Source organism: Sinocyclocheilus anshuiensis, unplaced genomic scaffold, assembly GCF_001515605.1.
Source record: "Sinocyclocheilus anshuiensis isolate Anshui unplaced genomic scaffold, SAMN03320099.WGS_v1.1 scaffold2, whole genome shotgun sequence".
Taxonomy (NCBI): domain Eukaryota; kingdom Metazoa; phylum Chordata; class Actinopteri; order Cypriniformes; family Cyprinidae; genus Sinocyclocheilus; species Sinocyclocheilus anshuiensis.
In genome coordinates this window covers 471,141-487,043 of record NW_015542337.1, presented here as the reverse complement: position 1 = coordinate 487,043, position 15,903 = coordinate 471,141, and the positions used below count along the sequence as shown (strand labels likewise).

The 15,903-nt window shown below is 36.3% G+C and overlaps 1 protein-coding gene across 1 annotated transcript in view; it reads right to left on the bottom strand.

Moving 5' to 3' along the window:
• Nucleotides 1-1,534, bottom strand: part of LOC107691143 (ras-specific guanine nucleotide-releasing factor 1-like) — a 54,775-nt gene extending 53,241 nt beyond the window's left edge. Inside the window, exon 1 of the mRNA XM_016489628.1 lies at nt 917-1,534. Within this exon, the coding sequence (XP_016345114.1) occupies nt 917-1,192 (276 nt within the window). The 5' untranslated portion in view covers nt 1,193-1,534. The remainder of the gene's footprint in view (nt 1-916) is intronic.
• Between the last annotated feature and the right edge of the window lie 14,369 nt (nt 1,535-15,903).

Below are 15,903 nucleotides of genomic sequence, written 5' to 3'. Positions count from 1 at the left end.
CTGAGGTTTATAAAATGCTTCTCTAGCGTCATTTTCTCTCTTGTGTCAGGCAGAGAGCAGAACAGTCGAAACTTAAATGTCTCGGACAAGAAACGCTGATAAATAACATCCTTTTTCCTGGAAAGCTAAACGGATATCAAACGATGAAAGACACTGAACTTAAATCGGTAAACTGTTGACTGCCGTTAGCGTGAGACTGACAAACAAGTTTCTGCATAAACCGCTGTAGTAGGCTACTGACATAATTATTTCATTCCCTCTCCTTCATGTTGTTATATATTCTGTGATAGAAAAAGGGAGATGCTTGGCGTAATGTATAGGGGACTCGCAGCATCAGTCTCCATTCGCTTTCATTGCATCTTGTTTCATTAAATGATAGTGAATGGTAACTGAAGCTGTCTTTTTGAGTTCCACAGACGATAAAGTCATACAGGTTTGAAACAACATGAGGTTGAGTACATGACAGCATTTTGATTGTTTGGATGAACTATACTTTAATGACAAAGAACATAAACATATAGCTATTTTTTTTTATTAATTTATAATTTATGTAAACACAAGGAATCTATCTGTTAATAAGTATACGCATATTATGTAACCTATCCGATGGTTTTAAACACAGTAATGTCATCTCGCAGAAAAAAAGATGCTCATTTCCAAGGAAAAAAAAGTAGACATGACAGATAAACCCTATTAAACGAACACACGGGATATCAGGTGCAAAAATCTCCGAGCACCGAGCAAAGCAGCAGATGCCTGATGGTAAAATTGTTGGTTGTCTCGACGAGCGCATGCTCATCATCTTTACGCATAAAACAAACCCCAGTCGCTGCTGACTTGAAACCAAATGCCCGTTTTTAGTTGCTCTACCCCAAAAGTAACTCTATTCTAAGTTGTCGTTCCGTTTGTTTCGTACCTGTTTTTCTAAGCACTCCTTGGCTGACAGTGAAGGTTTGGGTGAGGGCGACCTGTCACACACACATCCCTCCAACAGGTATAATCCCGAGGGTCGCGAACTGGACTCGCTCTCAAAATAAAAAAGCATATTTTGCAACAGAGCAAACCACTTGGTGTGCCATTTTGTGTTGTCGGAGCTCTTTTTGCTTAAGCAGCCTCGCCTCGTGCCGTCTTTCTTTGCCAAAAGACCCAGGTAGGTGACATGACCATCATTAAGTCGAATTCCCTTCTGCATTTTTGTGAAGAAGATGCTGGTTTTGGGGGAGAAGGCTTGTTTCGGTCCTTACATCTTCTTAGCGCCAGATCCCCGAGCAGACGGGCACTTTCTGGATTAGAAACGAAGCCTGGCACGTTCTGCCCATCCACTGCAATCACCGCCTTGGCATGAAGTAGGGAAGAAGCGCAGAGAAAAACGAAGAATGCCAAACTGTACCATCGTAATGTTGTCGAATGCGTTCAGGCTTTGGAAAAAGACACCGAAATGCCTCCCGTTACCTCTTCTGTGACGCAGTGAGCGGGGAGAATTAGGCTACAGTGTATGCGAGTGATGGTTTGTCGCGTTCTCCCGTGAAATTCTCTATAAACCAGTGCGCGCGCTCACTGCTGAATGAGGCAGTGGCGTCACGTGACCAGCGTTCAGAACCTCGGACTGGGAGACGAACGTACTTTTGCAGTCACTTGAGTTAATTTTAGATCTGTTGCACAGATGATGACAGATTGCTTCGTGCGAGGAAAAACCCTCTTGAACCTGTATTGCATTTAAATTTGTTACCAGTTACACTAAACGTAACACATAGCTAATCTGCATCTGAAGTGGCACATAAACCATAAACGGTGCGTTTCAATGCTATAGAGGCGCATAATAGGCTATAGCCTATTTAAAATCGCAGAAATTTTAAAGGGAAGAAATAATGCTACGAAAAGTAATGTTAGGAGAGGCTGTGCTAAATTGCGATAATATAGTCACTGTTATGATTTTCATTAGGCACTGCAGGAAAATTCTTAGCCATACATTCACAATAAAGTAGCCTATTTTGAGTGCCGTATTGTTTTTAATATAAAACCCTACACAATAAAAATATGTAGGACCAGATTTTGCAATAAAAAGTCATCTAAATAAGCAAAACGTGGCACACTTTGGCTAGAATTCCCCCCCCCCCCCCAAAAAAAACCCATATATATGGGTGAATTAAGGGTGATTGGGACAGTTTTTGAATTTCCCACTTGAGCAAGGTTTCTTGCCATAAATTAAAAACATCAGCCCAACACATGATATATTTCTGTAATACTGAAGATGTTAACTACCCATTTGAGGAGGAAACAATTTTATATTATGATGAAAGGATGCATGACGTACACTTTTCTGTAAATTGAGCCAAAACATTTTTTCATTGATTTAGGGTAGTGTAAGAATATTTACTGTATTGCACAAGTTAGTTCGTACTTTAATATCATTTTATATGCAATATTTCATTTTCTGTTCATCATTATTAAGAGTCCATGTTTATTTCTGTTCAACTTTATTTCTCACTTCATAAATCCATCCACAATTCATACAATACAAGACATGTAACTGAGGTAAAAAGTAAAAAAAAATGCTTCAGGTTAAAAAAACAAATTGTTGGGTGGCCACATCACCAATTAACTGTTTGACAAACACATTTAACCTGCACAAACCTTTAACAGAAACATGGATATGGTTTATTACTGCAACAAAAAACATTTTAAAAAGTGTATCTATAATGCTTCTATTTCAGAATTTTTATTTTAGCAAAAATCTAGCTAGTTCATGAATATTTTTGTGGTTGATTAGGGCTTGCATAAATAAAAAGGTTGAAAACCACTGATTTAGGGCATACAGATCATATACAATGGTTCTCTATTACAAGGTAAATCATTTTCTTAATTAGCAAAGCCTTTAAGCATGTCACAATCAACCAAAATTATGCTGTCCCATCCATCCAAACTGTGCTTGGGTGAATGGGACAAAATAAAAACAACCTAATTCGGAAAATAGAAACATGATATTAACACTTTTTTAATGCTTTTGTAGAAGTAGTGCATCATATTTATGTTTCCATCAAAAGTTTATATAATATAGTAGCTATGACAATTTTAGGACCTTATTATGAAAACTAGCAAAAGCTTATATAATTATCCTCAGTTCATGCATTTCATGGTCAACTTCCTGTTTGATGCATGCCTTGCCCACCTACAAGATGTCACACCAATGAGGGCATCCCATTTTAATTATGTGGTCTTACGCCTAAGACTCTGCAAAAAAGTTTTTATTTTCACTCATTAGGTGAGAAAATAAACTCTGTATAGTTATACTGTCCCATTTTACCTTATGTCGCAATCACCCTTAATTCGTATATATATATATATACACGAAAAAATATACATAATTATGTAAGTACGTTTAAATGGATAGGCTGCACTGATGCTGCATTTTATTTGAAAAATGCCTTATGATTATTAAAATGCTCCTCAAGGGTCTTTTTCAGAAGGAAGGCTTACGTTTCAATAAAATCAATTGAAACTGCTTTCAAATTGCCATTGGCATTAAGCTCACTAAACATGCTTATCACACGTTCAGAGGTATTATTGTTCCTTAAGGTAGCTCTAAATTATTTCATGGCTAGTCTGACCAATGCATTTATCTGTAATCAATTGTGTGAATGATCATTAGTGGTCGACTGGCAGTAAATCATGCAGGGCTTTGCATTTGCTCTGTTAATCAAAGGAGCATTTGCAATGAGCAGTACACTTCCTGCCGCCCTGTAGGAAAGCTTGTTTTGCATCTCTAAGGGTTGTTGCACTTTCAGTGCTCCCATACGAAGATCTCTAAGAAAAACATTTGTCTTTGACGATTCTTGTAAAATACTACTTTTGTATCAACAGTTTACGGAAGGGCTTAAACCAGCACTTAGTGTCCACACTCAAACCTCACAATAGATGACGGCTGTAATTAGCCACTTGTGCTCAAACGCAGCAGCTCCTTGAACATCTCTGTCATTTCCTCTTCTTTATCTCCTGTGATTGTTGACACCATGTCTGTGATTCACCATAAGCAGAAAAAAAAAATCTACCAAGGACATGTTCGTAATGCATCCATTCAGCCCTTTCCTGTAGAGATATATGACTCCTGACTTCCTGATATATTAAAGATGTCAGCGATTTCAACGAATACCACACATAAATTGTCTAGTGAGAGGTGAGAGAATTACTTTTTGTACACTTTTTGTGTGGTGTCTTAAGTCTCACCCAATCTATTTTCTAAATGCATCTTATTGTGAACAATTTATCCATGCATTTGTTTATTATGAGCCTGTAATCTTCCAGTGAAATGAGACATTTTTCTGCAAAGTACTATGCCTGATTTGACTAGTCATTTCATCTGCTTAAACCTGATCCTTTCTTAAAATGTTCCTCCATGATCTAATCAACAATGGATAGAACCAAGTCTCAATGCTAAATTTTTTTCTTTTTCGTTAATCTATTTCACAATAAAGTGCTCCACGGATGACGTATTTTTGCAGGCCAACCCGGAAGTTAACATCAATAATCAATCAGTAATACATCCAAACCTGTGGTTCTCCATCTGCATGCTTTATCTTGTGTATAGAATGATCGTTCTCCATTCTAAAAAAAGATGTGAAATATTAGGTTAAGATTATCATGCAGATTCATCCATAGTTAAAATGGTGTAATTTAATTACAATCATAAAGTTTCTAATTGTAATTAACAGGAATTTTCTCGCTGTTTGTCTGCAGAACTGGGTTGGGTGTTGGATGAACAAAGTAAAGGTCAATGCACACTGGATCGAATTCAGGAGAATACTATAGGCATCAGACACACTGATGGTCCAAGACATCCTTACATCCACCTCCACCAATGGCTCACTGAATTAAACAGCTCGCCGTTTTCATTGGCAATCAATTGGGGAACCAATTATCTGGGCTCGTCACAGGATCTGTGACGTGCCGTAGTGTGACGCTCCTCTTTGTCTCAGTGCTAATGTGACTGAACAATAAAACATGTTCTAGCACACAGGCAATATGCTCCTTTAAGCACCCAATTTGTTTAAAAGGCACAGGCTTTATTCTGGATCTGTCAGTCTGCTGGCTACTTCACGGATGAGATTCATTTATGACTTTATCCTTGTTGTTATCTGCTCTCCCTCAGAACTACACACTCATAAATCCTCACGGTCTGCCATGACAGCTATTTGAATACATAAAGACTTGTCCCTCGATAAGATATTTAATGTGGAATTAACATTAACATGGATTACTTACCTGGTTACAGATGAAAATAAAAGCTGATATTGAGACATCATTTATATATCTCTATGTATGATTTTAAATAGTTGTCACTGTCATTGCTGATTGCTATCTGCTCACGTCATCTTTTGAATGCATTTGCATAGACGCACATGCAAGGAAAGAGATAACACTGAGTACTGTCCAGTTGCCTGGAACACGTTCAGTACTTGTGTGTGGATTGGAGGGTCCTTGAGTTCCAAAAGCTCTGCTCTTTTCATGTACGCAGTTATGTGAACGTGTTTCATCAGGCTTTTCTCTTTAAGACATCGATGAAGGGTGTAAAAGCAACAGTTTTGTCTGCGGCAATCTGAATCAGCATTCTCTGGCAGCAACAGCAACTGCTGACAGTGTGGCTCAGAGACAGAAAAAAAATTCCATTAAAACTCCTTGTCTCCTCTGCTCGTCTGTTTTCCCCAGCATTGTTTCTGTGTCCCCACCACAGCACCTTTCAACGAGGAAAGGCATGTATGTAAGAGGTAGAGGTAAAACTTAAATGCAACATTACTAACTAGACATTTAAAAAATATATATCTTATGCTTAATGTTAAGAAATAGTTCACCCAAAAATTAAATCTTAAAATGTAATCACTCTTAAGGCCATCCAAGAGGTAAGCGAGTTCATTGTTTGTTCATTGGAACGGATTTGGAGAAATTTAGCATTACATCATTAGCTTACCAATGGATCCTCTGCAGTGAATGGGTGCCGTCAGAATGAGAGTCCAAACAGCTGATAAAAACATCACAATAATACAAGTCATCAACATGAACCTAATCCATAAATTAATGTCCTGTGAAGTGAAAAGTTGCATGTTTTGTAATAAACAAATCCATCAAGATGTTTTTAACTTCAAACTGTTGCTTCTGGCTAAAAACGAGTTCTCTATCAATAATTCTGCTTCCTCCACTGAAAAAGTCATCTTGTCTGAACAAGGAAAGTTGCACTGCACTTGTTAAAAACATTTCTAAACAAATACGTTGATGGATTTTGATATGAGATGACAACAGAGGATGGACTTCTTCATTGGATGTACTGACGGCACCATGTTCTGACGGCACCCATTCACTGCAGAGGATCCACTGGTGAGCAAGTGATTTACTGCAAAATTTCTCAAAATATGTTCAGATGAAGAAACAAATTATATACATTTTGGATGGCCTGAGGGTGAGAACATTTTCAGCAAATAAATTTTTGGGTGAACGATTCCTTTTAAGGAGAAGTGTGCCATTTCTATGTCACTATCAGTAAAAGTGATAGTAAAGTATTGACTGTTGTCAGACTGGTTTTCCGAACACTCTCCTTAAAGGAACACTCACCTATTTTTGAAAATAAGCTCATTTTCCAACTCCCCTAGAGTTAAACAGTTGAGTTTTACCGTTTTCGAATCCATTCAGCCGATCTCCGGGTCTGGCCTGTAGTTACATCGTGTACTAAGACTGACGGAAAATGAAAAGTTGCTATTTTCTAGGCCGATATGGCTAGGACCTATATTCTCATCCCGGCGTAATAATCAAGGAACTTTGCTGCCGTACCATTGATGCAGCAGGCGCAATGATATTACGCAGCGCCTGAAAATAGGCTAACTTCTGTCAACATAACCAACTACACAAACTTAGTGCCGGTCACGTTGGAAGTTACCTAGCTGGGGACTATTTTCAGGCGCTGCGTAATATCATTGCGCCTGCTGCTGTCTTAGTACACGATGTAACTACAGAAGAGTCAAGTTTTTAAAAAAAACTTTCAAAGTGTATATAAACCTTCACCTTAGTATACTGAAAGATTCCTAATGATCCTCAAAATGAACGGCTGAAGATAGTGTCCCCTCCACCCTGTGGGCTGTGTTGGAGACTGGTCTACCCCTAATTACATGATCCACTAGGCCTCTAATTCACCGTGCTCCTCTTAGACGACATTTACTAATTACGCCCTCCTTTTTTTAGCAGCAGCTCCCTCGCTCTTATCAAGCCTTCCCTTGTTTCTCATTGTCTGCTCCCTGTGCATGCTCCACCTATCAGAGACGAAGGAGCATGTGGGCTGTTCCGTCAAAGCCATTAGAAATATGTCACACTTGTACCTTAGCTGTTGATCATTGTGTACTAGTGAAATTAAAATGTTTCTCTATATGCTGCGTGTTAAGTCAGTGTAAAGGGTTTTTTAATCACAATTTGATTCTTGTTTATGTTTTAACAACAAGAAGCAAATTAAAGAAATGAAAACTGATTGAAAAATAAAATAAAATTCTGCCATAATTTATTCACACTCACATCATTCCAAACCTGTAAGACTTTTTTCTTCTGTGAAACACATAATAAGTTATTTTGAGTCAATGGTCAACATTCTTCAAAATATTCCACTGTCACACAGGTTTGGAAGGATTATTAAATCTCAAATGTGTTCAGGCCATTAAACATATGGCTTTATTGCATACAAAACTTATTAACCCAGCAAATACCAATTCAACAAAGTGTCTGGTTCACACATAACCCTAAATGCTGTTAAATTTTATGAGTGAAAGTGCCTTTTGATGGCTGTCATTGAGTGGCAAATCTTTGTTGCAAAAATAAAAACATGTAACCAATATTAGGCCTGCTTTAAAAACAGGGATCAAACCATTGAACATGATATATTGTCTGCCAGTTAAAAGCCGTAGTCCCATGGTGTTTACTCTTACTTGAAAGACGAGAACATGACTGTTTATTATCAAAGATGAACATTATTGATATGACGCATGCAGAAAGTCAACAATCTAAGCAGGGTCGTAACCACATAGACACTGAGGACAAGTCAAGCAAATATTAGATATTGCGCTCTGATTGTTTTTACTCTGTAAAAAGTGATCAGTTGACTTTTCCTCAAAAAATTGAGGAAACCTGTGGCTTTAAAATTATTAAGTAAATAAACTTCATGCATAATGAATGAACATAAGTTAAGTGAACTTGACAATTCTGAGTTACACCGACGAATAACAGTTTGAAAATGTGTTGTGTTCACTTTTTATTTTAAAGTTGGACTAACTTAAATTTATTTAATTGCAATTACTTAAAAGTGTGAATCTACTTAATTTAAAACTATAAAGTTAATCTGAGTTCTGTCTGCTTAGTTAAATTGAGGAAACCCGCTGCCTTGAAAAAAAATTAAGTAACCAACTTATTATGTGTAATTACAATTCACTTGTGACTGATTTGATCTTATTTTATAAATTTCTTTAAATTTGAAAATTTTAAGGCTTAAAGAAAGTGCTCAACGATGTCAAAAAAGATGAGATGGTTTTAAATCTTTAATTCTTTTAAATAAAAATGACAATGTCACTGATGAAAACTCACCCCGATAGGTTTGTGCCCCCCAGTGTTCAGTGGTTACGGTCTTGAATCTATTATACACTGACACAACAGATATCAAATGAATAGGACAAAACAGGACTAAGCAGAGAACAACATGGACAAAATGATCAACTCATGTTCCAGCTCCCACAGACACAGTCAAATTATGTGAAGATGCTCATTTTTGGCATCGCTGCATCAGCCAGCTTCAAAACTCCAGCTTTGAGTGGGTTTATCGACTGAAAGTGGAGGCTTTTCAGGTTAATGAAAGTTTAACCTGAAAAGGAGATATTTAATCTCAATAGGGATTCAAAACAAAACCAAAACCAGAACAAACAGTAGTCAATTCTCAGCCCCACACACACAGGACTTCAAACCAACTCTCTCTCTTTATTTATTCCTTCTCTTTCTAGCTTGTACTTATTTGAACAATGTCTAAGAACTTGGTATTACATCCACTTCCTGTGTCTGTTTGCCTCTTTAAGAAGAATCGCTTTATGTATCCCCCAATTGTAAGTCGCTTTGGATAAAAGCGTCTGCTAAATGACTAAATGTAAATGTAAATGTAAATGCAATAGTGTCCTGACATTAATGCTTGATAAAATGGTTTGTGGGTTTTGCTATCAGCTTTAGTCGGTTAAAAATAGTAATACTGAGGAGGAAAATACACATTACTTATTCATCAGGTGGTGAAGGAATACAGCTTGAACGAGACAATCATTTTAACATACCAATGCAGTTACTAATGAAGCTCTTTCTATAATGACTGCATTTATAGATTATTTGTGACGGGTGGTGAGTGACCAGCCTGCAGGAAGTATTCAACCTCATATTGTGGTCTACTGAATGGGTTGAGGATGCTCTTACATTTTTCCTTGAATACAGCTTGGCATCTCTTTCTTCTGGCCTATGGCAGGACTTGCTGCTTCCTCTTAACAGAGGCTGATTTTCCTCAGTCAGGACCCATTAGTTGGCCTGCCAGTCAAGCGGTTCGGAGGGGGGGTTTGCATGGACCCCAGAGAGGCTGGCCTGATGTTTCCCCTACACATGCCTGTTATCATTGGGCATGGATAATAAAGGGGCTCTGCAGTAACCTCTGTATTTCCCCCCACACTGTCAACATCATTACCAGCTTTTCCAGGACAGTTTGACTGACGCACCAGTCATGTCCAATAGATGACCAGATTCTGTGGCATGTCAGTTTGTGATATCAAGGTTTGCGTCTTTTAAAGACACAACACCCATTATTAGTTGCACAACATACAATGATTTTCTGTGAGTGAAGGATGCAAAACAATAAGAAGTTGCAGAACAGATCTTTGATGCCAAATAAAGCTTGCGTATAGAATTTTGGCCCATCAGCATGAGTGGGTCAACCAGATTGGAAATACAGAGTGTGGTTTCATCATGGGTATGAATGCCCAACTAGGTGAACTATGTATAAAAAATAATTTTGCACTTTAAATTCACTTGAATTTTATTGACTTAAATGTCAAATAAATGTTGAGAAAAAAAAATGCATTTGTACAGGAAGAATTAATTTTAAAGAATTAAACCAATAGTAATAATGAAAGAAAAATAAATCAATTTTTTTGAAAGAAAAATAAATCAATAAATATTAATAGTCATAATAAACATGCATATTATTATTATTATTATTAATTTATCATTGTTTAGTTATTATTATTAATAATATAATAACAACAAAAATAATAATGACATTTATTTTTCTTCTTATTATTATTAGTATTAATAATCAACTAAAATGTTAATAATTAACACTCAAGTAAAAATTTAATGAATTAATTCTTGCTAATAAATGATGACATGTATTTCTTCTAATTCTTCTTCTTATTTTTCTTCTTATTAACAACAATTTAAAACTTGTTTTATTTATAATTGTTATTATTAACTGAATAATAATAATGATGAAGTTATTATTATTATTATTTTTCAACCACAATTTAAAAATTGTCACGTTTAAGTATTATTATTAACTAAATACAACAACAACAACAACAACAACAATAATAATAATAACTGTTATTGTTATTATTATTACTACTACTACTACTACTAAATTATAAACAAAAAGTAGAATAACAATAACAACATAAATAATTAACATATTACTAATAGGTTGAGAGATATTATTAAAACAAGCTAATAGAAACTATTTTTGTAGTAAAAAGACATCGTAAAATGGGCTAGTCTATTAGAAGTTACGGGAAATAATTGTTTTCAAATAATTCAAATAATACTTGAAGCAGTAATGTTTGAAGCAGACCATTCTTTTATCACTTTATTAATTAATTGGACCCACATTATATGTATTTTTTATGTCTTTACTATTTACTTACATTAAAACAAAATGATAATAATAATAATAATAATAATAATAATAATAATAATAATAGTGATAATAAAGTACACAAACGTTGACTCAAAAGAGAAATAATTTCAGGCTGTAAGCAAATTAACTAAAGAAGGAAATTCATTTTGTTAATTGCAATAATATCTACGACAATTAATCGTCAGCCAAAATTTCATGATTGTGACACCTCTAATGAGAACTTTTCAAATACACACCAGTCATTTTAACTGAAAGATGCTGCATTACATTGTGTGACACACTCACACAGTCTCAGACTCTTCACCTGTACCTGGGGGTCGATATATGTAGTTTTCCTCTCAAGCAAAGCCCAATTCCGTATGGTGCTTTCTATTCAGCCTGTGTTCAAGATCTAAGCTCATGCATTGATTCTATTTCAGTGAGCTTGTGGAACACTGAGTACTGTCGGAAGGGAGCTATTTTAAGAACTTAGTATGAATTATGGAGCAATGTGCATCTTTGTGGCAGCGACCCTGAGAGCCCAGGCATCTGTGGAAATGGCGGTGGTCGTGAGCATGGACCGTGCCCTGCTCCCAGTGTGTCTGGATCGTGAGACTGTGTTGTGTGTTGTGATGTAGGAAGATGGCAGTGGTCCATTTTATGGTCTTGGCCCAGGGCAGAGTGCTCAGTGCTGGGTACTGCCTGCAGGGTCGCCACCTGGCCGATGCTTTCTCCAGTTAGGAAGTGTTGCTCAGAGAGGCTGGACAGCATGACCATAATTGAATTTCACACATGCCACAGTGTACAGGACTAAACAGTACTGTGTGCATTTTACTCTGTAACATTTGAACCAAATCTGCATGTCTGGTTTTGTGGGGAAATTTGATTGTGTAAGAAACTTTAAAGGAATTGTTCACCCCAAAGAAAAAAAAAAAATGCTGAAAATTTACTCACCCTCAGGCCATCCAAAATGTAGATGAGTTTGTTTCCTCATCATACAGATTTGGAGAATCTTGCATTACATCACTTGCTCACCAACGGCTCCTCTGCAGTGAATGGGTGCCGTCAGAATCAGAATCCAAACAGCAGATAAAAACATCACAATAATCCACATGACTCCAGTCCATCAATTAACACATTGTGAAGTGAAAATCCATATGTTTGAAACAAATCCATCAAGGTGTTATAACTTTATAGTCCATAACAATGGTTCTGTCTCATTAGTTCTCTCAGCTAATAGAGTGACTTATAGTCAGATAGGAAGCTTTCAATGCAGAGTCCTCGCCATTGCATCCAATGCTGAACATGTTTGCTTGAAAGGCTGTCATGTCCCTTGGCTGACATCTCATTTTGTCTGAACTGATTTATTTTGAAAGAAATGAATAAGAAAGAGCGCCTTTGCCAGCAAGGAAGGGGGAGAAACAGTCAGAAATAAAAGCCTACCATTTTTGTGAGTATTATTATATAAATGTTAGCATAGAGATCTGAGGTTTAAAGCTTATTCAAACCAAATTTGCAGATTTGAAAATGAAACAATGTCACAGTTTCAACTTTAAACAGAGGCAGAAGTACAGTACTATGATGATTGGACATATAAAATAATAAAATAAAACATATTTTTCTACAATTACAATATTTTTTAATAGATAGATAGATAGATAGATAGCGCTATGGTGTTGGTTTGAGCTATGGATGGAAAACATCCTGATGCATGAAATCATTTACCCTCCAGCATCAGTTTAACTCAGACATTTTCGTTCTCTGTTCTTCATTATAAATAGAAATAATGTATCTTCTGAATTGTTGGGTTGGATGCATTATGTCTCTTCCTAGCGTGCCATTGTGTTGTTGTTCATATCTCTGTTGCCATAAAGCCCAACGTCAGTGCGAAAAAGGACAAACATAAAAACACAAACTGGGCCAATTATCAGTGACTATGAAATCAAACACTAATGCAAAGTGGCAGAGCCTAGGAAGAGATGTAGGGTGTCTTCAAGCTCTGCTCCCTCCGTCAGGGCTGTAAATGTGAACCCAGAGAGGACACACACAAGGTCTCCAGTTACATAACCAAGTCCGTCTTCCTGTCTCTCTGCTGCTACTACTCCTCTAGATCCGCCAAGAGAGAGGAAGAGGAGGTGGCTGCCCCTCTTCATCTTTTGCCCCAGGAAGAATAAGTCCTCTGACCATGACCATGTGACATATCATGTTGCACGTGTTGCAATCCACACAGCCACATGTAAACGTATTGGCAGTGCAATGGATTTGAAATTGTGCTTAGGGGCAAAAGTAAATTACACACACAACCTATTGACAAAAAGGCACTAACAAAACTAACTACTTAAACTCCAACCATATTTATGTTCACAGTGACTATAAATGATGGTTTGCAGTTGTCAGCTTTATGATTATATTTGTCATTGTATGTTTTCTGAGGGTTTCTTTGCAATTTCAGTGTACTGACTACTGCAACAAGAAGTTTAGTTGGGATTAATTCAATTCAATAATTCAAACCAATGTATATTAATATAAATAGAAATAAATAAAATTACATATAAAATTATATCTGCATTTATTTATTTTTAATAAAATTATAATGCAAGTGATTGTATATACATAAAACTTTCAGTGTAACGTATATTTCTAACAACATACTTATTAAAATATATAAAAGAGTAAGTGAACATATTAAATTGTACTATATTTTACATGATTAAAAACTTAACTGACAAATGGGTAAAACCTAGATTTTATTAGACAAGTTTTTTTGGGATATGAACTACTATTACACTGAATGACTTGTTTTTATGTCACGTAACTTGTCATTACGTTTGGCTAAGGACACATTCTAATGTAGCCAACTGAAAAACAAAACAAAATTTAAAGCTGTTTTAAACGTTTATTGTTTTGATGCTTGAAAACCCCTTTTCACAAACACATCTTCACTAAAATTCTATTTAGTCAGTGCCAACGCTAATAATTGTGTAATGCCACAAATCTATAGTTTTGATCCTATAGGGTCCGATCCTATAGGGTCTTTAAAGCCTAAATATGAAATTTTTAAATATGAAATAAAAATTGTTATAAAAATATTGATTGATATTTAATGACCACAAAAAGTGGAGATGACTTCAAAGACACTGATCTATACAAATAGTGACGCTTCCATGATCTGTAATAATGAAAGCAGGTGCTTAATTTATGGCATGAGGTGACCACATAAATTGCAGGTTTTCCCAAAGATATGAATAGAAAAAGTAAAGAAAACCCTCCAAATGATTCAAGATCAAACTGTGCTATGTTTGACTCTATCAGACTGCTATGCTGGCAGGATATTTTGCTAGTTCTCTCTGAGAAGGCTTTAGGAAGTGACAGAGTCATGCATGGTGCCCTGGGGAAAAGAGCAAAATCTGTTTGTAGAATGTCAATCTCAGGGCTGATGTCTCTATTCCCACTTTCCTTTGCACATGCAGCACTCTAATTCTGTATTCAAGAGAACAAAATACATATGGTGGAAACAGAAAAAAATATGCCTCACAGTAAATTTCAAAGGTGATGAAACTCCTGAGGGTTTAACTGTGTTTCTATATTGGGAGACTGTGTAGCTACCAAAATGTCTGATGCACTTTGTTGCATATGGCTCTCGATTACAGCTCTGTTTTCAAATGAAAATGAGATAACGGGATGGATGTACACATCTGCAATCTGCCTGTCATCCATACAATAAAATATAATAAGAGGGTGGGGGGATTTATCTTGATTAATGCTGGATTATCCAGAATCGGGCTTCATCTGTTATGAGGTTCTTGTGTGTCCCCATTGGGAAAAATGGCTGTTCCAAAGGCTGTTCTCCATCTTACGGTCAACAAAAATACATAAACAGTAACAGCTTGAATATAAAGCCTCATACAAGAATGGCACATGGAAACTGACACAACAAAAAAGAATGAAGTGGGTTGAAGATCAACAACACAATTATGCTAATGAACATGTGATAATATAAGGTCAGCATAAAATATTATTCACAATCGTAAATTTATTTCAGAAATTTGTCAATTCATCACTTGCTCACCAATGGATCCTCTGCAGTGAATGGGTGCCGTCAGAATGAGAGTCCAAACAGCTGATAAAAGCATCCCAATAGTCCACAAGTAATCCGTATGTCTCCAGTCCATCAATTAATGTCTTGTAAAAAGTGAAAAGCTGCATGTTTGTAAGAATGTTTGCTGTTTTTAACTAAAATACAAGTCTTATATCCATAATATTGCTTTCTCCAGTGAAAAATGTGTCTTGTCTAGACAAATATCACGCACTATTTACAAGTAAAAACCGTTTTAAACAAATATTTTGATGTGGTCTTTTTCACTTGAGGAAACATTATTATGGATTACAGACTGGTATTTTGTCTATAAGCAACAGTTCAAAGTCATTGTCTCCACAGACATTGATGATCTGGAGTTGCATGGATTACTTGTGGACTATTTGTGATGTTTTTATCAGCTGTTTGAACTCTCATTCTGATGGCACCCATTTACTGCAGAGGATCTATTGGTTGAGCAAGTGATACTAAATTCCTCCATATCTGTTCTGATGAAGGAATCTACATCTTGGATGGCCTGAGGGTGAGTACATTTTCATCAGATTTTCATTTTTGGGTGAACAATTCCTTTAAGAAAGTTAAGAGGATGATTTTTTTCCCATTCTACATTTGTGAAACAAACCAATACAGTTGTTCCTGCTTCTCTGCTGGCAGTCAAAAATTACTTTTAACAAGTTCATCTTGCCAGTAGTGGAACAAAAATGACTCTTAACCAACCTCTCTTAATAACAGTGGGGATAATTAGGAGTTAAGCTTAATTTTGAGTCATGTGAAGTGGTGTGATTAATATTCCAAAGGCTGTTAGCACGCACACACACACACACACACACACACACACACACACACACACACACACACACACACACACACA